At 52.4% G+C, this 25,012-nt stretch overlaps 1 protein-coding gene across 4 annotated transcripts in view; it reads right to left on the reverse strand.

The window, feature by feature from the left end:
* Positions 1-231: 231 nt before the first annotated feature.
* The window catches only part of Cfap65 (cilia and flagella associated protein 65), a 32,917-nt gene continuing 8,136 nt past the window's right edge, over positions 232-25,012 (reverse strand). Inside the window, exons 5-33 of one of the 4 annotated variants that reach the window (XM_048808569.1) lie at positions 24,741-24,907; positions 24,364-24,563; positions 24,007-24,152; positions 23,316-23,538; positions 22,697-22,962; positions 21,640-21,840; positions 21,057-21,416; positions 19,486-19,623; positions 17,996-18,241; positions 17,283-17,507; positions 16,295-16,453; positions 15,942-16,092; positions 15,390-15,521; positions 14,176-14,389; positions 13,739-13,867; positions 9,954-10,130; positions 9,620-9,686; positions 9,333-9,443; positions 6,952-7,143; positions 6,691-6,849; positions 5,413-5,556; positions 5,024-5,137; positions 4,752-4,859; positions 3,469-3,513; positions 3,040-3,242; positions 2,523-2,651; positions 1,470-2,027; positions 528-665; positions 232-413 (exon numbers count right to left, since the gene is read on the reverse strand). In XM_048808569.1, coding sequence (XP_048664526.1) covers positions 293-413; positions 528-665; positions 1,470-2,027; positions 2,523-2,651; positions 3,040-3,242; positions 3,469-3,513; positions 4,752-4,859; positions 5,024-5,137; positions 5,413-5,556; positions 6,691-6,849; positions 6,952-7,143; positions 9,333-9,443; positions 9,620-9,686; positions 9,954-10,130; positions 13,739-13,867; positions 14,176-14,389; positions 15,390-15,521; positions 15,942-16,092; positions 16,295-16,453; positions 17,283-17,507; positions 17,996-18,241; positions 19,486-19,623; positions 21,057-21,416; positions 21,640-21,840; positions 22,697-22,962; positions 23,316-23,538; positions 24,007-24,152; positions 24,364-24,563; positions 24,741-24,907 — 5,223 coding nt within the window. In that variant the 3' untranslated portion in view covers positions 232-292. Of the gene's footprint in view, positions 414-527; positions 666-1,469; positions 2,028-2,522; positions 2,652-3,039; positions 3,243-3,468; positions 3,514-4,169; positions 4,385-4,751; positions 4,860-5,023; positions 5,138-5,412; positions 5,557-6,690; positions 6,850-6,951; positions 7,144-9,332; positions 9,444-9,619; positions 9,687-9,953; positions 10,131-10,221; positions 10,312-13,738; positions 13,868-14,175; positions 14,390-15,389; positions 15,522-15,941; positions 16,093-16,294; positions 16,454-17,282; positions 17,508-17,995; positions 18,242-19,485; positions 19,624-21,056; positions 21,417-21,639; positions 21,841-22,696; positions 22,963-23,315; positions 23,539-24,006; positions 24,153-24,363; positions 24,564-24,740; positions 24,908-25,012 lie in introns of those variants that run through there. The other 3 variants (XM_048808570.1, XR_007349502.1, XR_007349503.1) reach the window with 3 other exon arrangements.

Here is a 25,012-nt window from a genome sequence, read left to right on the forward strand (position 1 = left end):
CGGGCAAAGGCCAGCTACGCCCTGCCCCGGAGCGCCCTCCGCTGGCCAGACTGGGTCCAGCGCCCGGCAGCTAGAGAGCTGCCATCCAACTGAGGTGTGGAGCAAGGAAGGACATTCTTCTAGCCCCTAAGTGCCCAGTGGTGCTGCGGTTCCATCCTGGCCGCTCCCTCCTTCCACCCCTCTCAGAGTGCACGCGCGTTTCCCCCTCGTCGGGGAAATAAAGTCCAGGTAGAGAGAGAAAAAGGGCTGGATGCTTTACTGGCAGGGCGGTGGAGAGGGAGCTTGGCGGGACCTAGGTTGGCATGTCAGAGAGGCTGGGCACGGTAGCCAGCAAAGAGTCGGGAGGAGGTGGCGCCACCGGGACGGTTACCTCCTCTTGCTGCGTGGGCAGCAGAGGGTCTAGGGTCGGCATCCTGGAAGACAGAAAGCCCCAGATAGGGGTAAAGGCGGGGCTTCCGACCGTGCCGGCCCGCCCCTGCAGCCGCTCAAGCCTCTCCAGCGAGGTCAGTGCGGTCGCTGGCCCCCACCTGGGCACGCTGAGCGGCGGCAGAGCGATGATGCGCGGCCGCGAGGTGAGCACCACCTCCCCGCGGCTCGCCTCCACCAGGATGTTCTGGATCATGTTCTCTAGCAGCGCCTCCTGCAGGTTGGCGAAAGCGGGTAGCCTGTGAGGGGGAGCGGGTGACAGCTTTTGAGAGGCCACAGACCTGCGTGCTGGTTGTGCTGGTTGTCCGCTCACCTCCTCGGTGCAGCACAGTGTGAAAGGGGCTCTATGCAGATTCCCTGTCGCTCACCCCGCAACACTTTGGGGCATCCTGATCCAGTTTCACAGATGCTCAATATATAGCCAAATGAGACCAACTTAGTGGCACAGGCCTATAATCCCAGCTACTCAGGCTGATGTAGGAGGATTGTTCTGGGGTGTAACTCAGAAATAAAACACTTGCCTAGCATGGGTTCAATCTCCAGTAACTGGGATTGGGTGGTGGTGGGGCGCTACTTATAGAAGTGGTGGGATTGAAATCTAGGTAATAGAGTCAGCATCCCAGAGCTAGATTTGGAGGAAGACAGTTATGAGTGGGTGCAGAAGGGATGAGTGGGACCTATGGTAATCCCCCCAAAAGACAATGCATCCCCATAGCTGGCCCAGGGGAAGCTGGTGCCAGAAGAAAGTGGTTTCTTCTGGCTCTAGACATTCATTGAAGAGACTCTAAAGACTGTCACCATTTTCCTGTAGTGCTGGCTAAATGCTAACCATCTGCTTGCACAGAAGAAAATAAATAAAGCTGCAGTTTTGCTGTTATACAAATATTCCTAACCCAGGCCTTAAGCTACCAACATGATGTCACAGAACGATGAGTTAGGAAGAGATGTGCACACAAGTAGGGGCCAGCCTCAGCACCACTGTATCCTATGAACCTTCTACAGGCAGCCTCCCTCCTGACCCTCACCTGGGTCTGGCTGCTCACCTTCCAATGGCCTCTTTATTTTCATGCTCTTGCTCCTCCTTCACCAGGGTCTTCAGGTCCGGCCACCATTGCCACTGCAGGGAGGTCTGGAACTCTGGCTGAACTGTGGGCTCAATCTCCTTCCAGGTCTCAGATGTTTCCTTTCCCTCTATCTCCTCCTCCTCTATCTCCTCTTTGCCCAACTCCTCCTCTTCTGTCTCCTCTTCTTCCTCTTCCTCCTCCAACTCCTCCTCTTCCTCCTTGCTCTTCTCCTCCTCTTCTCCCCCTTCCTTCTTCCCCAACCCCCGTTCATCCTCCTCCCCCAACCCCCATTTGTCTTCCTCCCCCAACCCCCGTTGGTCCTCCTCCCCCAGCCCCTGTCTGTCCTTCTCCTGCTCCTTGCTTTTCTCCTCTTCGCAGGTGCTGGAGGGTGGAGACAGGTTTGGCACTAAGTACAGATTGCTCTTCTGGACCATGAACCTGGCTGACTGCTCGTTCCAGAACTGGCAGAAGTAAGGCACCTGCTCCACCAGGATTTGGTCCACAGCTTTGTGGAAGTTCTTGTCTTCCAGCATGCCCCTGGGAGGCAGGGAGGAGGAGATAGGCTTCAATGAGGGGCCTTGCAGTCCCCTGGAGGTTCCTGACTTTGGGGCTCCCCAAGAGGCAGCTCTTGCCTTCTGTTTTCACAAGCAGATACTAGGAAGCAGAGGAGAGCCCTTAGTCAGTTGCCCCTTTCTTCCTTCTTTGGTGGAAGGCATGTTGGGGCCCATGGATTCTTAGAGGGGAACAGGATAGGATGGAGGCAGAGCCAACAGGTCAGAATGACACAGATAAGGGGTAAGGAGCCCTGGGGAGACAATGAATTGTCTCCAGACCTCGTCCAATAGCCATGGAACAGTGCAGAACTCAGATCAAGCCTCAAGGATCCCTCAGCCAGTTCCATTAGCACTGTACTATCCTGGTAGTCCAGCAGAAGGATCTTGCATGAAAGTTCTGTTCCTCAAGAAAGGAAGTACTGGAATTCAGGGCCAACTAAACTAGAGAAACGGGAGAATAAATATGCTGGGCCAGTACCTGATGATGTTGGTAAGGCAGTCAACCAGGAGCTGCTTCTTCTGCTTGTAGACAAGTGTCCCCTTGTTAGGGAATTCTTCTTCAGAAGCCTCTGACTCTTCCCTGGGAGTCTTCCTCCCTGGCAGCTCCCTGGGGCAGGCCATAACAATCTGAGTGGCCTGGGCAAGCCACCATGCTGGGGTGGGGTGTATAAGCCATGGTGGTAGCTGCCCAGTTGTGAGGACATTGATATGTTGGAGCTATAACACAAATGTAGTGCTCCTGCCAAGCCCAACCCTCGGGGCGGGGCAGGGCCTAGGGCTCTGAGTTGGCAAAGGAGGGAACAAGGAAGGGCGGGAGGCATAGGTGGGTTCCCCAGGGCTCTGGTTGCTTTGTCCCCTCATCATAAGGGCCCAAGCACTCGGGGTACATCTTGAATCCTGCTGCCCCTGTACTTGCTCCAACTCCTGCCAAAGCTTGGGTGTGGGCAGCCCCTGTTCAGGGGTAGGAGAGGGGACCTTCCTTCCCAAGATTTCACCTGTGCAAGAAGTGGCAGGAGAACTCTGAGAAGAAGTTGTCCAAGAAGTAGTCAGTGGGATGGGCTCGGGCACTGAGGCTCAGGCACAGCATGCCTGTCGTGGGAGGCTGGGGGCATGGCCAGGATGTCTCCTCCTTTGTGATCTTCAGGTTCCAACTGGCAGGCCAGTTGAGAGACTGCTTGTTCTTGATGGGGGGAAGTGTCTTTGGGGAGGGGGAGGCATGAGTGACAGGGGTTTGGAGACCACACTCCCATCACCAATGGGTTCATTGTCCTAGCCCCTCAACCAGACCTTTTGGTCCACATGGGAGTATGGCCCTTTCACCCTTCCCTTCTAGGAGCCTGGACCATGGGGTTGAAGTATCTCTGGAAACAAACAAGGACCCTCCCAAGTTACCACAAGAAGAGGGGCCTGGGCTCATGCCTCACCTTGTACCTCCTCATAGGTTCACAGGCAGTACAATATGTTCTCTTCTGTGGAAGGAGAGACCCTTGCTTAACCCTTGCTTAAGATGCAAGAGGCTTAGCCCGTATCCCCCTTCTTCCTCTCTCTGGCACATGGAAGACCTGAAACCAGTTTCTGGCCCTGCTGTCTTCTTGGTCCTGCCCACTTCCCAGTCACACCCTCTTCTGGAACCTTCCCTAGGAAAGTACTGCCTGTAGACGTGGGAAATCTGGTTACCTATGTGAAGGAAAGAGAAGGAAATGCTACCAAATGTGGGCAGGATGCTCCAAAGGGGCTTGTTCTTGTGCCTTGGAGCTCTGGGGTTCTGTGAGACAGGAAAGTAATGTCCCTTATGAAGACTTGGTCTGAAAATCCCTCTCCCAGTGCCCCGGGGAGGGATCTGTATTCACAGATGGGCTGGCATTTTAGAGGGAGCAGAAACTTTCTAGGAGCTCAGTGTGGTAAACAGAGAGGTGACTGAGGAGCAGGAACACCAACACAGGCAGACTGTGAGACTGGGAGGCACTGTCTAGTGTTTACTATCAGTTTCCCCCCAGAAATACTAAAACCTGTGTTTAGGGAAGGCTCACTGGGTGCCAGGTTCCGTTGTAGGCACTCTACACATATTAACTCATTTAATCCTTATGATAAGGCTACAAAGCAGATACTTCACTCACATTAAAAATACTTTTAAACTTTTATTTTGTATACATAAAGGGAAGAAATGTGACAATCCTCCATTACCCAGTCACTCAGCTTTAACAATCAGCAACCCAGGGCCAGTCTTGTCTCATCTGTCCCTACTTCTGGATTATCTTGAAGCAAATCCCAGGTTCATATCACCCTCATTTTATAGTAGAGGGAACTGAGAGGTTAAGTCACTTGTTCAAGGTCACAGAACTAGAAGCGGTAAAAACCAGGAATCAAATTTGTACCACATGCTTCTAGAGCTTGCACCTGAAGCCAATAGTAGACACATGTGGACCAGGACTATGGCTCAAAGAAGGTGAGATCTGTGTTGTTTCCCCTGTGTCCCTAGTACCCAGCATACAGCTGGCATTCTTGAAGCAGGAAATGGTCAGTCAGCCTTTGCCCGCCCGCCCCCCCCCCGCAGTTGCTGAGAGAAGAGTCCAATGAGTAAAATCTAATCTCTTAGGGCAGCCTGGCCAATTTTGCATGGAAGACCACCTCAGCCCACCACCTCTGTCCCCTCTGGTGAGGCCAGTTAGAAGATGTGGGTTTGGGAGACCCACTCAGCACTCCTTACCTTTACTTTCTTGTCTGTGATGGTAAATTCTGCCTCCTGCCGCACCTTCGCATCTGTCCACTCCTGGAGCTCCTTGTGGTACTGCTTCATGAGCTCCTGCCGGTACACCTGGGCCCAGCACGAGGTGAGAGAAGGCCTAGCTCTGGAGGGTCTCAGCTAGGGCTCACCTTGGGCCTGTGCTGCAGCCCCTACCGTCTTGCCTTTCTTTGGAGATCTGAGGATCTCAGAGCCTCCCTCTACCCCACCTTCATTTCCCTAGGGCTGGTTCCCACCTTGCATATCAGATCCACACTGTAAAAGCTAGCATGCACTGAGGTCTTCAGGGTCACCACAAATGGAGCTGTCTCTTCAGGAGCCAATTCCCCTATCATGGGTCTCACAGATATCTGTTGGTTTGGGGAAGGAGTCTTTAGAGTTCTACAAGGATGGGATTGGATGGGACGACATGGGACAGGAAGGGATGAGATGGGAAGAGACAGGCTGAGATGAGACAGGTTGTGACATGATTGGATAGGATGAGACAGGATGGGTCAAGGTGGGATTATAATGGGATGGGATGGGACAGGATGGTATGGAATGGGATGGAGTTAGATGGGATGGGTCAGGAGAAGTCTGAAGCCCTGCTAGAGGTTCTGGGTCTGTGGGGAAAGAAGATTCTCACCTCCCCAAAATCTAGAGGCCTTGGCTGCCAGGAAAAGACAATTGTCTCATTCTTGGAGATGTTGTTGAGGAAGAGTAGGCGGCTACACTTGCTCTGAACAGGGATGTTTCCCAGGGATATATGAGACTGGGACAGGAAGACAGCCTGTTGGTGGAGATAGCATAACAGTAGCTTTTGGAGGTGAAGAGATAATAACAATATAATCACTATCAGTCTGACATGTTCAATAGGTCAGGTATTGCACTAAGCCAGGTATACCCATGCATCTGACCTTCATAATGGCCTATGACATAGGTGCTACTATCATTCATTCCCATTTGACAGATGTACTTCTAAGGCTCAGAGAGCATAAATAACTTTTCTAAATGCCTCTCACATGCAGACCTAGAATAAACCCACCTAGGCTCATAGTAAAGCCCATGATTTCAGCCATTAAAGTAAGCTTGGAAGAGCTGAATCAGAATTAGCTTAGAGAAGATAGAATTAATGCCAACACTGTTGGAGACTTTGATGGGTAGTTGTAAATGAACAGATGACCAGATATTAGCATATTTCCTGGGCACAGAATAGGAGCTGTGTTTTAGGGATGTTTGCAAAGACTGAAGCCACACAGAAAAGGCAATTTCTTCTCGTACAGACCCTGAGTGTTCAGAATAGGCACTTTTTCTGGTTCTTTCTGTGTTCCAGGGCTTCCACAGTGCTTATCCTGGAGTAGGAATACAGTGAGGGTCTGAATAGAAGGGTGGACAGGTAGAGATAGTGATTGAATAGATGGGCCCATGGATGAATGGGGGATGGATAGATGGATATATAGTCTAACAAGGAGTATGTGGGTTGATAGATGAATGAATGCATGTATAGGTAGGTAGATGTTCAGGTGGATGGATGAACAGATCACACTTGCCAAAAATGAGAAGCATATGAACTAAAGGTAGTAACAGTGACCCTTGATAACTTTCAGCAAAATCCATCTAGGTCCAGGGGAGGGACTATTTTGTATGAAGATAATAACTGGAATAGGAGGGCTTCTTTCTAAACCCTGCAGAAATAACAGGAGCTTGAGTAAGAATGCCTGTGGGCACTAGGTGGCAGGATAAGCTTCCCATGGAGCTGCTCTTGCCTCTAAACCTGGAGGAAGGCTGGTTCCAGGCCTCACCTCTCCATCAGTCCCTCCTCAACTCCATCTCATTTCCTCCCTCCTCACCCCTCTGAACTGGCCACTCTGGGCTCCAAGGCTCTCTAAGTTCTCAAGGCTTTCCCAGGTGCCTTTCCCCCTACCTGTCCAGGAACCATCATCCTACAGTGTATGGAGCTGTTGTCCCATGACGAGATGCTGTGGAATGGCGCTGTGTCACCCATGACGCAGGGGTCATAGCCTACTCCCTGGAAGCGGATAAGGGCTGAATTCCATCCCAGGATGTGTATGGGCACGTCCACCTGAGAAGTCAGGAGGGTGGGATAGGGGACTGGTTATAGCATGGCCTGATAAGGAAGCCACAGCTCCAACCCCCACCCTATATCATCCTGGCTGCTGCTCACTGTATAAGTCTTGGCCTCAATGGGTGAGAAGATCCACAAGACCCGAGCAGTGGTACCTGGCTGGATCTCACCTTTGGGGTTGATGCAGCAGAAGATGGGGTGATCAAAACTTTTTTCCTGAACCTGTGACAGGACGCTGGTCTGGACCTCATATGTCACAGGCACTGAGCCACCATTGTACAGCTCATAAATCTGTAGGGGACAGGAATAGAGACCTCCACACCAGCTCAGGACTGCAGACCAGAGATCCCAGGACTCTCTGTACTGTGGGAAGACAAGTGAGCTCCACCATATCATCTGAAGAGTCCCTGAACTCCCCTAACAGCCTCTGATTTGAGCATCTAGAAAGGATGTAACTGGATAGTCAGCCTGTGACCTCTGAGGATAATCTGTAATCCCATTTGTAAAGGTGCAGCTTATTTTATTTGTCCTCAGTTTACCTTGCAAAGTTAAAAGGGGACTCTAGGGAGTGTGCCTAGTGTTGGGACTTGGGAAAATGTCCACGTATGCACCATCCAGACCCTTCTTTGTTTTATAGGCTCTCATTCCAATCCCCCATGAGACTGTCACTTTCTACATCTGCCATTAGAGGGAGTAACTGCTTAAAGCAGTTAAGGGGGTAGAAGGAAGGTCTACTACAAAGAGTGCCCTGAAGAAACCAGAGACCTTCTATCCAATTCTACTTTTTAGAGATGAGAAAACTGAAGATGGGGAGAACGAAGGGTTGGCCTGCATTTGGTCCTGGAACCTTCTCTTTCTCAGCATTTTCTCCTGCATATGCTCACTTTAGTTATTCAGCCTGGCCCACCCTATTAATCTCCAGACCAATGGAGTGAACAGTTTTGCCAGCACCCTCCTAATTCGTATGCTGAAACATAAGTCTTAAAGAGGGAGGCCTTTAGGAGGTGATTAGGTTATAGGGTGGGGCCCTCATGAATGGAATTTGTGCCCTTTGTAAAAAAGGCCCAAGGGAATGTGTTTCATTCTTCCATCATGGAGGACACAGTGAGAAGATGCTACCTATGAACCAGGAGAACAAGCCCTCACTAGACACAGAATCTTCCCAGGCCTTCATCTTGGACTTCCCAGCCTTTAGAACTGTAAGAAAGAAATACCTGTCCTTATAAGCCAACTCAGTCTCTGGTAGCTTGTTATAACAGCCAGAATGGACTAAGAAAACTAGTAACTGACTTCTACTGAAAAGCCCTCTAGGGGCCTCACTTGAGCTTCACACTTGGCCAAAACCAAACTCTTCACTCTAAAATTGACAAACTGGGGAAAGGAATCAATTTTAGTTTCCTTTCTGAAAATGGCACCACATGTCCCTTGTAATTCAAGCCAGCTTCTCTGTCACAGTCCTGAATGAGGCTGTTGGGAGGTCAGAGGGGCAGAAGGTTGTGAAAGGAGTTGGGTATTGGGACTACCTTCAGGCCCAGGAAGCCCATTCCTCAGCCTCTAGGCTTAATATCTGGCAACACCTGCCCAGAAACACAGGGGCTTCTAAATGCTTAGAGACTTCATAGATGCTAAATATTCCAGAAAATCTTATGTTCACCTCTTGGGGACTTCCAATATACAGTTTCAGAGCAAAGGTACCTGATTCCCTCCAATTAATAAAGAAAAGTTTACAACAAGTATTGGCATTCCTATCCTTTATATCTCCTTGCTGCAGTAATTTCCAAACTCTGGCTGACGCCTATTAGTGAGCAGTTCTGTAGTGGGTCTTATCCAGCATTTTTAAAATGGAACATGGCCAGGCATGGTGGTGCATGCCTATAATCCCAGCAACTCAAGAGGCTGAGGCAGGAGGATCATACAATGAGGCCAGCCTTAGCAACTTAGCAAGACCCTCAGCAACTTGGCAAGACTGTGTCTTAAAATGTAAAAAAAGGGGGTGGCTGGGGATGTAGCTCAGTGGTAAAGCACTCTTGAATCCAATCCCCAGTATAAATAAATATTTTAAAAATAAACAAAAAAGGAACAGAATAAATGCTCTTTTCATGTGGTAGCCTACGTGTATATTTATGACACTTCTGTTTTGGTTGTATGTATATGTAAATACTGGGGTATAAGCATATATGATATAAAACATGTTAGTGTAGTTCATGGTCAGAGAAGTTTGAACAATCTTATGCCAGAGGGAAAACCACTCACTTTTGTATGAGAACTGAGTCTGATGAAAAGGCTTAATCTCAGGCCCCAGGAGACAAGCTTCTCACCTTGAATCTCCCCAGTTGCCCAATTTGGGGTTTCAACCTGCCAACCCTACCTCTTAGGTGCTTCTAGAGGACAGCATCTTTGTCAGTCCATCAAGGTTGTCACAGATATGCAGAGATCAATGCTTAGAACTCTTGGTTATCAAGATGACATAGACCACTGACCTGCCGTGGGGGCAGCGTGTTGCCAATGGGGACAGGGATGAACTGGTGGCTAGTGGAGGTGAAGAGCACGTACTTCTGCTCCAGCTTCACTGTTATGCCTATGAAATTTAACTGGAAATAAAAAAGCCCAAAGATAGCATCCTTCCCTGGGAGGAAGTGGCACACCCAGCAGAAAGATCTGGATCCTGACTCCCAGTGGATACTATTCCCAGTTCCTCTCTTGGTTGTCCAGAGAACTCCTCCCTCAGCTTGAGACCCAGGGCAGGGCCAGGGTGTTGGGGTCTTACCAAGATCTCCCTGCCATGTGACACCTTGAAGAGCACTGGCAGGCGATCAGTGCCAACAAACAGGTGACTGGAAGAGAGGGAACAAGTCTGGGAGTGAGTTCTTTGAGCCCTCGTAAAAGTGGAAGAACAAATGGACATGGTATACCAGTGGATTTGAGCCAGCTAGCTCCTGGGACGACCCATACTTGAATTGGGACAGGGCAAGAAGGACATTAGGCCTCCCCCGCAGGTAGGAAGGTGGCCTCACAGGGGAATGGCCCTGTAGTCCCACAGTGAAAGGCCAAGGAAAGAGGTCTCCAGGATCAAAGGTGCGAGGTGGGGGAAGGAGGAGCACCTGTACTTTAACTCCACCATCTGCTCCTCCCCAGGACTCAGGCTGCCAGTCTTGGGGCTGATGGAGAAGATGCAGTTGTCCTCTGCACGCATTTGGTGGAGCTCAGTGCTGTCAAAATCTACTTGCTCTGCCCATAGCTCCAAGTCAATCTGCTGGTCACTTGGAAAGAGGAAGGCCCTGGAGGAGGAAGAGGGATTTGAAGTAAAGGTAGTGAAGCTGTGCCAGGATGGGTGAATCAGAAGAAAGGAGTTCTGAGCCTCTGCCACACCTTTTGCATTTCTTCCCCCCATTTGGCAGGTTGTTCCATGCACGGCTGAGCTAATGTGGCTGTTGTGCATTCTTATTCCATAGCAGTCCCCTATGGAATAGGGGCCATAGTGAGTAAAGGAGAAGTGAAGATTGGGGCTCCCCTTGTGGGTAACAAGGAGTTGAGTGGGTCACTTGTACTGATGGGCCACTCAGCATAGGCCACTAACTCTTCTTTGATAAAACTCTTAGGAAGGGGCCATTTGAGGCTCCCAAGAATGCCGGCAGCACTACCCAGGGGTCCCTGACAGTAAAAGTATAGAGGCCAGCTTAGGCATAGCGTGGAATAATGTCCTGGAAGTGCTTTGCATTGAAGAAAAATAGACTGTGTGCTCTCGCTGACAATAGTATCAATAAAGGGGTCCTGAAGTCACAATCGGTTAGGAGAAGGCTTCACTCTCAAAGATGGCACGGAACTGGCTCCAGCAGCAAATTAGGACAGCAATGTGAATAGGAAACATCCAGAAAAAAAAGAGATTCCCTAGAGTTTCAGGGGTGAGGGAAACAAAGAAGACAGATAGGACACACCCCAAAAGCCTCAACAAGGAAATGCAAACCAAAACTCTCACAAGGAATCCATTTCAATTTTTTTTTTTTTTTTACTTTGGCAATGTGAACAATAGTTATGTTCAATGCTGGTAAGTTTAGAACAAAGAGACACCCTTACCCTTAGGTAAGGAGAAATGAAACTGTTAAAGTCTTTTCAAAGGAATTTTGGCAGTATCTTTTAGAAGAAAAAACGTGTTCGCTTCTTGACCTAGAAATCCCATGTTGGGGTCCTCCATTTGGGTTCAGCATCTTCTCTGCACACACTGCCCTCATCCAGTCTCCCTCCTAGGTCCTCTACTGGTCCTCCAGTGGGTGCCCTCTCCCAAGTCTGGAGGATTGCTATGGCTCCCACCTGTCCTGCAAGCTGCTAACCTATCTTCCCTGGAGATCAGAGTGACAGGTCCTGAAAGCTGACTACGTCTGCCTCACCCATAGCTTTCATCACTTTGGTCCCTTATGAAGAAATCCAAACTCTCCAAAGAAAGGTTCCCTGCATGTCCTAGCCCCTGCCTACTCCTCCAACCTCACCTGAGGCCTTTCCTCCCTTCCTCCTGCTGCTCCAGCCCCATTCGGGTACACCAGGACCTCTGGTGGGAAGGGTCTTCACGGCCTTTCTGCCTCTTGATCCTAGGCTGTAGGTCTAGCTCAGCTGTAGCTTCATCTAGGAAGTTTTGCTGATATCCCTACCCACCTCCCAGAAACAAGCAAACAAACATGAGCAATGACCCCCATTTGAGTGCTACACGCTTATCCTCACAGCACACATTAGGCAACCAGGAGGCTGAGCTTCCTTATGCTCTAGGAAGGCAGGCTGGAGCCAGGAGCCTCCACCTAGGAAGTAAGGTTTAGCCAATCAATAAAAACGTACCAATGAACAAAAACATCAACCAGTATATCTGACATCTCTAAGTGATTGCCTTTTTTTTTTTTTTTTTTTGGTATGGGGAATTAACCCCAAAGGCATTTAACCACTGAGACACATCATCCTCAGTCCTTTTTTTTGTTGTTGTTTTATTTTGAGACAAGGTCTCTCTTAGTGCTTATGACCTCACTAAGTTGCTTAGGCTGGCTTTGAACTTGCAGTCCTCCTGCCTTGGCCTTGCGAGCCGCTGGGATTACAGGCAAGCACCACAGTGCTGGTGGGCTGCCTTTTAATTGCAGACCCTATGCATCCTGGGGCCAAGCAGAACAGAGGTGTCAAGGGAAGGCTTGAGGGGAGGGGGCAGCTACACGGCTCTCCTCCCACTTAGGGTTCTCCCTCCATCCTGTCTGCTGCTACCTCTAGTCCAAGTCCGTACTCCCTCTATATAACTGGTCCTGGCAGAAATAAAACCCTCTGTCTGTTCTTTATGAACTAAGCAGAGACAGACTAGACTTTGTTTTAAAAAGGAAAAGAAAAACAGAAAGAAAAAAAAAGCTTGTAAGAAATTGAAACAACACAAAGCACAGAAGAGTCAGGCCCCTTGGAACCCTGCAAGAAGCACAGACTCCTTCCTATACCTCAAAAATGCTCTCCACCAGTGAGGGGTCCAGTTCAGCAGGCACTCTGCCTGTTTCTAGCACCTGGACCCTGTCCACTGAGAGTGTGAGCTAGGCTGCTCCTACACAAACACGCAGTGTCTGCGGTCCACCAAATACCCTGCTCCACTCCAGGACACAGGCCAACACCCTGAGCCCCATAGGGCCTGGCTCCTGGCCCACCAGAGCCAGTGATTGGCAGATCTGGAGCTCAAGGCAGGCCCTGGCTTTCCCCACCTCAGCCAGCAGCCGGGCCAAGCTTCCCCGGTTAGTTATTCAGGGCCAGAAGCCCTGGGCTGCTGACAGTCCCATCCTTCCCTGACAAGAGCCACTTCATAAGCCAGCTTCTCCATCTCACTCCACCACGGAGGGTGGGGAGGGGACAGTCAGTGCAAGGGGCAGCTGCTGCACACCGGACAAGGGGCCTCCACTCCCCGGCATCCCCCTTACCCCAAGACTCCTGCTTAGGCCACCAGTTTTGCATCACAAATTCTCCACCTGCAGTTTTCTCTCTAGTACTTGTCCAGCCTGGGGAGGGGTGGAGCTCTCTCTCCCAAGCCTGACCCAGATAGGAACCCTTCTTTTTCACCTCTTGATAGCTAAGCAAAGTTGGAAGTCATCAAAAGGACACAAGTTCTGGGCCCAAATGGGAGGAAAGTGGAGCACAGGAAAGGCTGAGCTTGCTGGGCTCGGGTCTCCAGGCCTGGCCTCCTGGGATCTTTGAGGTGCAGCCTGCTCTGTAGCCAGCTTCTATCCTGCCAGCAGACCCCACAAATTTTCTAAGTCATGCCCTTTGGGGGAAGGTCCATCTGTGGCACCAAACCCCTGTTTCTCTGAGACTCTTGACTTGAACCCAGTCAGGCCCAGCCCTGCTGTACTGGGAGCTGTTTGGTGGGTCCTAGCACCTGGATACCTTTGGCGTGCAGAAGCTACTCAAAGCCTTCTTGCTCTGGAGTTGGACACATCTGGATTTCAACCTGGCTCTGCCCACTAGTGAGTGGTCTTAGCTGTGCCCTTTGTAAAAAAGGCCCAAGGGAGGAGTTAAGAGAGAACGTTCTCACAGGGCTGCTGTGAGCACTGGTGGATTGAAGCCTGGTAAGACAGCACTTGGCATGCAGCAGGTGCTGAATAAAAGCTTCTCATTCATTTGGTTACTAAGATGGCTGTGCCCAGTCTCCATCAGGGCAATTCCACCCTGCCCTGAGCCTATCAACATGTCTCAGCCAATGACAGGTCCCAACTGCTATTGGGTGACCCCAGTCCCACCTGGGCCTGCACACCCTGTCCATGGGGAGGCTCATTCCTCACAGACCAGACAGCCAGGTTTCCCACTGGCAAGAGAAGGTGACTCTTCCACACCCTTCTGGCCCCCCCCGCACCCCCATAAGCCACCTCCTCCAGGCCAGCCATACCAGTCCAAGGGTACCATCCCAATGTTCTTCAGGTCCAGGAGTACCACAGAGGGTGGAGCCTTGAGCGGTGCTACCCCAAAATTGAAATCAAGTTTCAAAGGGGTGAAGACAGGGGGGGTCTGGTTCATGCTGTGTGAAGCAGAGAAACAAGCTCAGAACTGGGGATGGGGACGGGAAGGGCTCCCAGGGGTGGCTAGCTTGGGCACTCCCATCTCCCCACAGGTGGGAAATGGAGAATGTGGAACTCAAGATGAGTTAGCTCTTCAGACCTGAGACAATCCTTGCTTCTTCAGGTCCTTCCAGGGAGGAGTGAGAATTTGGAGGTCACTTCTCCCAAAAGATGAAAAGCAGCTTCTCAGATAGGTGCTGGGATATGGGCAGGTAGCTCCACGAACATTCCCAGTAGTCCCTGTCCCCCTTTCCCTGGCCCAGCTTACCTGTGCCGGGTGGGCACTTGGTAGGTGAGCTCCCCGGGTGTGGGGTCACGTGCCAAGTAATTGTTGAGCATGTCCAGGGAGAAGAGGCGCCACAGGTGCTTCCGGGTGATGCCCTCGGCACTGCCCATGGAGTAGGCATCAAGAACGGAGAGCAAGGGGTACACAGCCACCAGAGAGACTTGACACAATTCTTTCTTCTCGCCAACCTTGTTATCTGGGAGAATGGGTGTGGAAGAGAGGGGCGGGGCATGCAGGTAAGCGATGCAGGATGGGGAGGGGAGAGAGCAGGCTGCAGGCTCCGGGGCATTTACAACACAGCCAATTCTTGTGCTTTACACACTTAGATTTTTTGCTTTTAATGTACACTGTTATTTGTTTTCAAATTAATTTCCCTAATAGCTTTATTGAGACATAATTTATATACTGTGAAATCTACCCTCTTAACATACAATTCAGTAACTTTTGTATATTCAGAGTTGTACAATCATCACTACTACTGAATTTTAGAAAACTTGTATCACCCTGCAAAAAAACTCAGTACTGGGCTGGGAGTAGCTCTGTGGCAGAGCATGGTACCAATTGGCTCTTGCTCCCCATCTACCCTCTACCCCAGCAACCACCCATCTGCCTTCTGTCTGTATATTTTTGTCTATTCTAGATGTCACATATAAATGGAATGATTCCATGTGCCTTTCTGTGACTGACTTCCCTAGGCATCATGTTTTCCAGGTCCATCTTGGTGGTGGCATGTGTCCCTACTTTTGTGGCCCATTATCACCCCCATTATATAGATGAGAAAACGGAGGCACATGGATGTGCAACAATTTGCCAAGACTTTGCAGTTATTAAGTGTTGGATCTAGGATCCCAGCTCACTGAGTCCATGTTCTGGTGCCTGCTCACCTTCCAGGCTAGTAACAGATCCATTTCATGGAGGAGAAAGCTGAGGCTAAGGGAGGCTGTGGATTGGTTTAAAAATCCCATAAGAAATCAGCACATCTAACTTTTCATGTTGAGTCTTCCACAGCTCAAGTGCACACACGTGCAAACACATACTGTCAGATGCAGCGTACACACCAATACCAAAGGCATGCTGCAGCTTGGCCCAAGCTGCTGTCTCAATTTTCAGTAGCCCCCACAGGCCTGCTGCACACAGCTCTCTCCCCTCCCCTCTGTCCTTCCCAGCCCTGACTCTCCATGCCGGGCACCAGGTACCTCTGTGGGATAGGAGAGAGTAGCTGATAGTCCAGGAGTACTGGGACCGGCGCTGCGGGCAGGCTGTCAGGCAGATGTTGTCTTTGGAGTGGGGTGGCATGCTCCCCTCTGAACGGTCTAGCTCCAGAGCTGCTTGGGGATGATGCCGGTGGGTCAGTGGGAAGAGGCAGCCTGGTCTCTCCTATTCCTTTTGAGATACCCTCACTGGTCCAGGAGGGCACTGGCTAAAGGAGCCCCAAATCAGAAAACAGGGAGGCCCTCCTTCCAGGATGGGTTACTGGCACCTGCTAGGTACTTTTCTTCACCTAGCAGTCCTGTGAGGTGGGTACCACCAGTAGCCCCATTTTATAGACAAGGATGTTGGGGCTCAGAGAGGATAATCATCTGCACAAAGCCACATAGCCTTAAAGTGGAAGCACCACGTTTTTAAGCTCTGTTCTGCCTGACCAAGACCATCATGCAGTTAGCAGTACCCTCCATCTTAAACAGTACCCTCCCTGACACACACACCTCCCCGACCCCTGACCCCAGCCCCAGCCCAGGTCTGAGTACCAGGGGAGTTGTGATCATCGCCCACAGGACTATGTTGCTCCAGGTAGAGGCGGTAATAGAGGGTGCAGTTGCCATCGTTCAGAAGCGCCAGGTTCCTGGACTCCCTGCTAGTCACCAGCACGTTTCCGAAGTCCAGCTCCTTTGCCTCTGCCTGAGGCACAGTCAGCCAGCTGCTGGGGGACTCCCTTGGGTCCCCTGTCCCATAATCCTACTCCTATCCCTGGAGCATCCCCCAAGGAAGGCCAGGTCCAGGGCGGTGGGTGGGGAAGCCGGAGGAACCCTGTCCCTGCCCTCTGGGAGTCTGTCCCACTTGTGCCCTGAAACCCCCCACTTTGCTGGGGACTCCCACTCACAGAGAGGCTGCTGGTGATGCCCATGCCCACCAGGCGGATCATGTAGTGTGTGTTGGCCGGGGGCTTGGTATTCAGGGGCAGGCCAGCTTCCCAGACGCACATCCCCACTCGGAACAGGTACTTGGTCTCCTCCAAAGGGCTGAAGATCCATGTCAGCGTCTGAAGTCACAGAGATGATCCCTGCCTGGGCCCTCCAGCGTCCCCCTTCCCCAGGCTCCTGGCCAGTAGAGGTCCCACTGTGGGGCGTCAGGCTCTGGCCATGCCCTTGAGTGTCTGCTCCATATGGTACATTATGTCTCCCCCCACCCTGCCTTCCATGGCAGGTGAGTGGTATCACTTTCAAGACTCATTTTGGGCTGAGAAACTAGAGCCTCAGAAAAACAAGGTAACTGGCCAAGGGTGAGACAGCGGGTGAGGGTGGGAGCTGGGATGGTTCTGGCCAATTCCAAAGTTTATGTGATCTCCCCTACCCTCTGCTTACTGTCTCTGGGCTCTGACAGGTAGATACCATGTGTTGGTTCCCCCCCCCCCCAAAGTCTAGCCTCCCCAGTTAGCCTATGAGGCTCTAGACTAGGGACAAAGTCTGCTGTTTTGGGTCCCAGACTGTGCCCACTTTGTTCTATAGTGGGGAATCATCACCCCTACTGAAAGCCACCCATTTGGCCCCAAATCCAGCTGCTCCACACCACCCTTCCGGCAATCTTATAGCTTTGGGACCATGGACGACGGAGCATGGACTACCCCGGTTCTAGACTTAGTTCTGCACTTTCTAACCTTGATCTCAGTAAACAGCTCTTTCCCACTAAGTCTCAATTCTCTGTGAAGTGGGGGAGATGAAGGTGGTACTCATAATACCCACTCACAAGTTGGGAGAGGGGACTGTGGACTGATGGGTGCAACATAGCCTGTGAGAGCCAGGGGCAAGAAACGCTGAAGGTGAAGGTGACGGGCACTCTCCACCACCCTCAGCAATGGTCAGGGTACTCACAAGGCTCTCATTGGGCTGGATGAGGCCTTTGGCAGGCTGGACGGCCAGCGTCTTCTGGTGCTGCTGAGAGACCCTCCACTCGAACTCTAGGGGCAGACGCGAGGGGTTGCGGAAGGTGAAGGAACTGGTGGAGGAGCAGCCCACCCAGGTGGGCTTGAAGAAGACGCTTCTGTAGGTGTCCAGCTTCAGCTGCAGAGGCTCCTCCCGGCTCTGCATGCTCACCTCCTTCAAAGAGGGTGGTGCCTGAACTTACCTCATGGTCCTGGCCTTCCCAAGTGTCCAAGAGGCCATGGATGGTCAGCTTTCCCCTCTTGGAGGGTGGAGCAAAGGTCCTCTGCCAACCTGAGTCTGGCAGTTTCTATAGAAGGTAAACTAAAAAAAACCCTGGGGACCCAGAAAGGATGTACAGGCCAGTTCACAGGGTCAGACATGGGTCCACCATCCAGACCCTATCCCTGGGCTGCCCCCAAACACCCTCCACCACCCACAGGTGTGAATCTTGGAACTCTGTACCCTTTGTCTTGGTCTTATTCTATGAAGTGGATGGGCAGGGCCCTGAGGGGTGCCTAGCTCACAAATGGACCATCTCCCTGAGATACTACCTTCCTGGATAGTTCAGGGGAGCCTTGCAAGCCAACCCCAGAGAGTGGTTTTGAAAAAAGAAGTCACAGATTAGGGTCCACTTCTAAGGACTCCCTATTCTTGCCTCCTACCTTGAGATATTGGGGGTAAAAATTGAACTGCAGGTAGAAAATGTGCTGCTTCCAGGAGGTGCCCTTAGGGTAGGTGCTGATGAGAAAGATCTGGTGGGCCCCAGGGGCTACCAGGCCTGAGGCAGGCCGCAAGGTGATGTCTGAGCTGCTTTTGGGGGCCAGGCTGAAGATCAGCAGCATGGAGCCTTTGTTGACCAGGAGCAGGCTGCGGTAGGAGGGCTCACCAGAGGACACTGCAGGAAATAGCTGGGAGTGGGAGAGAAGAGGAAAGCAGGAGCCCTGTCAGATCCCCACCCTTGGGATGCACACTCAGGGGCATGCATGTGGGTGTGGGTGGGCCATTTCCAAGGAGATCCAAGATGCCCGCACACAGCTCAACCAACAACTTAAAAGAAGGGAATTGAGGGAGGCCACAGTCTAGCACCAAAGAATACTCTGTCTTCCCTCTTGCTGAGACCTTTAGAAACAGAGGTCGGGTAATCATAGGTCCTAGAAAAACTTAGGCCTCCAAGGTCTGTCCTTCCAGTTAGAAGAAAAGTTGTTTAGAGCGCCCTCAAATCACCCTTTGGAAAGATGCTTTTGGAAATCCTGGTCTAGAAGCTCAGGGGCAAATGATTCTCATGCAGGTGACTGAAGGAATCCAGCCCCAACTGCCCAACCCCCAAACTCTTCTTGAGCCTCTGAGGTGGGGCGTGCACTGGGCTACAAAGCACAAACTCTCAATCCTGGACCCAACTCCCATCCAGATGTGGGGACTATGGGAAAGGCCACAGACCACTTGAGGACATGCCAAGGGAAGGCTGCTGAGGGCATCAGCAGGAGAACCCTTTGAGTCAGGGAGGGCTTTGGGCAGGGGTGGTACAGGTTTGGGATTGGGGAAAGGAGTGGAGCTGGTGGGAGGATCAGGCTCAGAGCGGTACCTTTCCAGGGCAAGAAGACTATTGAGAAAAGCTGATGATGGGAGCCGGGAGGAGACACCTGAGGCCAAACTAGAATTAGCAGCTGGTGGCCTGGCGGCGGGCCCTACACTTTTCAGCTCTTCGACACTCTGCTTCACAGGCCTGAAGGGCCTCAAGGGCCTTGTGAGAGACCTGGGAATTCTGATCCCCCAAGGAGTATCCCCCAAGGACAGGGCTAATGGTTTGTGTCCTTGTTTCCCTAGGGCCTAGCCCAGGACCTAGGCTGGGCAGGCGCTCGGTCAACAGGGCACTGGCAACGAAGGAGCTGAGGAGGTTTAAACCTGAGAGGCAGAGGACCGGGTGACTATTTCAGAGGGAGAAGGGAGGACTGGTGTCCAGCTCCCAGAATGTCCCTGTCCCAGTGCCATGGTCTAGGAGCAAGTCCTTAAGTGGCCCAGATCCCCAGGACAGCTGGAGAGGGTATAGGGGTGTGTTTCTGAGGCCAAGATAGAGAGAAAGAAAGATCTGCAGGCCAAGGTAGAAGCCAGCGCTCCCCTGGCCTTCTCTCACTGCTGTTGGTACCATACTCACCTTGGGTACATCCAGGGAATATTGGGGGACATGATGCTCCAAGGCAGCAAAATAGCTGTGGCCTCGTGCCTTCACTGTCAGGCACCAAGATGGGCACACAGTACAGTCCTCCTCGATGTCGCTGTAGCTCCACAGGACCTGCAGGAGGCAGCTCAAGGTTCCATGGAAGGCAGCCACCTTGCCCCTCCCTGCCCCTGTGCTGCAGGAGTCTTACATTGGGTGCTGAAGCTGGGGTGGATAGGGGGCAAGGGCGCAGGGGAGACAGTGCATGCAGAGTACAACAGCTGTACACCCCCCACCTCCACCCCCACCCCTCTTGAGCCAGGCCCTACAGGGAGTGCTCTGCAAACCCTCTCTTGTAGTCCCCACAGCCAGGAGGCGGGTGGGGCAGGATCTGAAAGCAGCATTCATTCTCTAGGAATGGGCCCAGAGGAGCAGTAGCCAATGGAAATACAACATGAGCCACAAACACCAGCCACAAATATAATTCTAAATGTCCCAGTGGCCACATGAAAAAGTAAAACGCATGAAATTAATCTCAATAATATATTTTATTTAACCCACTGGATCTAAAAATCTTATCACTGTAACATATAATCATCATAAAATTATTAATGAGATATTTTACTTTCTTTTTGTATGAAATCTTTGAAATTTTAGTTTTGAACTATTTTATGTTTATAGCACATCTCCATTTTCAGTGTTCAGTGGCCCCGTGTGGTTGCTGGCCGCCTTATCAGACTATTACAGGTATACAGCCTGTAACCCTGTAACCTAAACCTGAAGTGCTTGGCCTCAGCCAAGCCAGGAATCTACAGCCTTATTCTACAAACTCCATATTCCCCCACTGCCAAGACACCAGAGCAGAGGCAATTAAAAACTCTGTTTGGGAAACCTCCCTAAAAGTTCTGAAACAGCCCCTGGTTTACAGATGAAAAGATATGAAGGAATTTGTCCAAGGTCACGGAGCTGGTCAGGGACTCCGACCTTGACTGTTCAGTGCTGCTCTTCTCCAGTCCAGAGCTAGCAACTTCGAAGAACAGCATGTGGACAGGGCTGAGGGAGGGAAAGTGGCTGCCTGGGAACATGGAGGGACTAAGAGGCCCAGCAGCCACAGCAGGCCTGGGGACAGGCTGTGGACTGAGGTTCTTGACAGGGGAAGTTGTACTCAGTAGCCCCTCCCTGGTGTACTTCATTATCTGCACCCTGACTCAGTTCCCAGGCCTGGTTCCTGCCTGCTCACAGCTCCTTTGTAGGGACCATTTCCTGCTTGGAGGACTAGAAGAGAAGCCAGGAACCCCCTAGCCCAATTTTCCCAAAGGAAATCCCAGCTGAGTTCCTCCCCAGAGGAGAGGGAGGCCCCAAATGAATGAGACATTATCAGAGGGCCTGAGTTAGACCAGATCAAACCAGTAGGGAGTGCTGTCCAACCAAGGAGAAAGTAGGAGAAGCCGGGCATGAACAGGATGGACCATGCAGGACCCTGTGTCACACGCTGTCACCCCACCTTGCCCCTCTCTATTGGGGAAGGCAGAGAACCATCTTCCCCAACTTGTTCTGTCAGCACACACCTTGTAGGCAGCAAAGGCTTCAAGCTCCACAGCATAGAGGCAGTTGGGGTTGGGTGGCTGGAAGTGCAGACGCAAGGCTACAGACTTGAGTGGGGGCACATCGCAGGTGTCTGGGGTCACCCAGAAGGGACAGTCATCTCTGCGTGTCCAGACCACTTTGATCTTGCCCTTGGTGTGATTCATCAGGCACAGAGGGATAGGGTTGGGGGGCTCAGGCCCAGGGCAGCCACCAAAGTCCACCTCCATGGGCTCTATGCTGACGGGTGGGGGGAAGATGGCCAAGTCATTGGTACCATCGAAGAAGATCTCAGTCATGGGGGGAATATAGGGGTACTGTGGGGCTGGCATATCCTCCAGGTCCTGCAAGGGGAGAGACAGGGATGGCACCCAACTGCCATTCCTCCTGCCGCTGCCCTCCTTCTGCCCCTCCCTTCTGGAAAAAAAAGACTGCAAGAGCTCCAGGAAGGTCACCCCCAGCTCTAGTTGTACCTCGGGAACAGAGGACTGTTCACAAATTGCTAGAGGGGGCTGGAACCTGGAAAGGGCATCCTGCTCCCCATGGGCACCAAGGGATCCACCGTACCTCAATGGGTATCATAAGGGCCCCATTCCTGTCTCGTTCCAGCTTCCTCTCCTTCAGCATGATGCCCAGGATGTCAGGAGGGTACAGTGTCAGACCCCGAGCCAGGTGCGTGCGGTACCAGGTGAGGTGCTGAGGCTTCAGGATGACGGGCTTGGTGTTGTCTGAGTGGCAGGTTCCTATCAGGTCCAGGAACAGCGGGTCCTGCGACATTTTCCATGGGTGACAGGGCACAGGAGGGTTGGTGGGGTAAGGGGGTACACTGGGGTTGAACTGAGGACGGACACTGGGCAAACAGGATGGCAGAGATGGAGCTGCAGGGTGGTAGGCAGAGGGAGCATTCTGACAGCCGCCTAGCTGACTCAGTGGTAAGTGGGACACTCAGCCATTGCCTGCCCTTCCCTCTGCTGCACACGGGCGCTGGGCATTCCTTGTACTACCCATCCCACTGCCAGCCAAGGGCCTGCAAGACCAGCATTTAGGCCCTCCCTGTGGGAGCAGAAAGCAAATTCGTTCTTTCCTCCCATCCCAAGGCCCCCATGAACCCTACACCTGCATGAGACTCAGAAAGAGGCACCCACTCTCCAGGCCTAGAGAGAGAGAGCCCAGAGCCTGAGTACCTGCTAGGGAGGGATCTGAGGATAAATTTCAGTCCCTGCTTGCCATCTTAGCCAGGCACCTCAGGTCAGGGCACCAAGGGAATGACCTGCCCAGAGGCCTGGATTTGGGTTCTTATCTCAGACTCTCTGACTTGCACATACTGTGTGGAATGACGCCGAAACCTCTCTCTCCCCAGCCCACCAGCAACAGCTTCACCAAAGTCTCTGACCTGGTAGCAACCAGACAAGCTTGGCACACCCAGTTGGCTCAGAGTAAGCCCTCAGGTGCTCCTGGCCACAATCTAGCTCCAACAGCCTGGGCTGGAGCCCTGAAGGAGAAAATGGCTGAGAGATGGCCCTGGAAGTTTCAGAATACAGGAGAATGGCTACCGACGCCTGCCTTCCTCACTGGCTCTCACGCTGAGGGATTCCTTCCCCTCAGCCCCTTCCCTACCACTCACCTGGTGGTGGATGAGACAGGCCACCCGCCGAAAGCAGATGATGGGGCGAGTGGGCCGGAAGGTGCACTGCAGGGTCATGCGGGCCTTGCCCACCAGGGTCCCGAAGGCAGGTTGGATGCTGAAGACGCTCTCCTGGCAGTCGATGGCAAACTGGAAGTGTGCTGTGCTGTCTGACTGGTTCTCTATCCACAGTGTCTGCTCCGAGTGCTCCCCAGGGTTGACCCAGTTGAAGTTGACACAGTAGTGCTGCAGGGCCACAGCAGGACCTGGGCACAGGAGATGTGGTCCCTCCGAGTGGGCCCTCCCACTTGGGTGGGGCTGGGGTATTAGCCTCCCAGAGAATGTCTCAGAAAGGCTGACACTGCTGGGGGTTGCTGTTGCCTGGTGATAGATGGGCAGGAGGATGGGCACAGAATCCCTGCAGCCTGAGCAGAGACCCATGTCATTAGGGGTAGTGGCAGGATGGTATCACCAGGTGTCCACAATGCTTCCCCACTGGGCCACGAGGGGGCAGCAGACACCCAGGCTGACAGACTAGAGGCAAGGTCTCTTAAGAACAGACAAGGAGTTCTCTGGAATCCTAAATCTGGGCTGCTCCTGGCCTGGGGGATGCCATTACCTATACAGAAACCAACGACTTTGAGCACAGTTTGGGAGACACAGCCGGAAGACATGATGGAAATGTAATCCATAGTTCTGACATCCAAGGCCTCAGGGTGGAAGAACAATGACACATATTTCTTTTTTCCTGGGGGCACGATGCCATGGCCCTTGGAACATGAGAAGGCTTGGTCTTTGGCCAGAATGTCTGAGGCTATTTCGATCCTAAAAGGGGCATTCACCTGTGGGTCCAGGTGAGGAAGCAAAGGATCAGGTCACAGAGTTGGGCAGTCTGGGCACTGTACAGAGGGGTCCAGCCAAGGTAGTGGGGGCAGCTGGCATCTAGCCCGTGTGTACTGATTGGCATGGGTGTGGGTGAAGCTGCCTCCACCAGGAAGAAGGAAGGGCCATGCCGTGTGCCCAGAACAGAGTCTTGTTCTTCCCAAAGCATTTTGGGGCTAGCTATGGTCCTGGGGTCAGGACACTCTTAGGGCTACTCCAGGGGTTCTCTGAGAGGCTAGGGTCACATGAGCCCAGTGCCAGCTGAGAGGAGAGAGGAATGTCTAATGACAGCTGTTGACGTGTGTGGGAACAGACTGGAGGCTCTGGGTTATTATGAAAAGGGAATGGAGTTTAAGCACACCCAGTCCTGGGGTCCCTGAGTCCTGCCTCCCCCTCCTGCCACCCGCCTTCCCCTGCCCAGTGCATACCACAGATGGGTTATACAGCCTTATCTGCCTCTCAGCCGTGCAGCCCACAGCAACGCAGCCGAAGTGCAACACCTTCTGCGAGCCCTCAGCATCCCGGTCCTCCGGTCGCTTGTGCCTTATGCTCACCACCAGCTGGGCACATTTGGCTGGGGCAGAGATGGGGCAGTTTTGGGGGAACAGTCCCTAGAAGACATGTGTCCCCAGGGAAAACAGTCTGTGACATGATGGAAGCAAAGAAAAGGCAAAGCTTGTGTGTGGGGGGGTGGGGAGGCAGAGTGGGAGGTGGGGGCACACTAAGGCCTTGAGACCCAGGCAGCAGCAGCTGTGCACTGGGGACAGCGGAGAGGAAAGCCTCACCTATAGCCTGCAGCTGGATGCTGCTTTTCTGCTTGCTGCCCTCCCCATACCAGCATGTGGCCTCCACTTCATGGATGACAGCCATGAGGGGCTGAAAGGTCACTTTGATCCTACAAGCCAGGCCTGGCTCCAGTAACCCCGTGGTGGGAAGGATCTGGAATGAGCTGGGGAACTCCCAGGTGAAGAAGGTGGGCAGGTCCCTAGGAGGCAGGGGGTGGGTCCGGGTCACTGTACATCTGACTACTGCTTGGCCTTATCAGGTAGAGGCTCCGGGGTGCCCTATTCCCCACTGAGACATGCCTGCCTCCCCTGCTCCCTGGACTCTCTTCCCAGTGCTTGTTCTTGTCACCTCTGAGCTTCAGCCACCTTCCCCTCACCCCACATTGTCCAGGCAGAAACAGGCCTCAACCGTGTCCCCGATGGCACACATGGGCAGCTGTAGGGACGGGGGGCACTCTAGTTTGTGGCAAGGCAGGGTGGCCCTCAGTTCCACACAGAATATCCCCTCTTCCTTCTCAAACCACAGCTGGTCCTTGTACTCTCTCTGTAGGGCAGGGGAGAGGGGAGGCAGTCAGCAGTGCCTTCCTAGTGTTTAGGGGCCACACATCCCACCCACCCTCAGTTATCCCCCCAACACAACCCCTGGCAG

The sequence above is a fragment of the Marmota marmota genome, unplaced genomic scaffold, assembly GCF_001458135.2.
Source record: "Marmota marmota marmota unplaced genomic scaffold, marMar, whole genome shotgun sequence".
Classification (NCBI taxonomy): domain Eukaryota; kingdom Metazoa; phylum Chordata; class Mammalia; order Rodentia; family Sciuridae; genus Marmota; species Marmota marmota.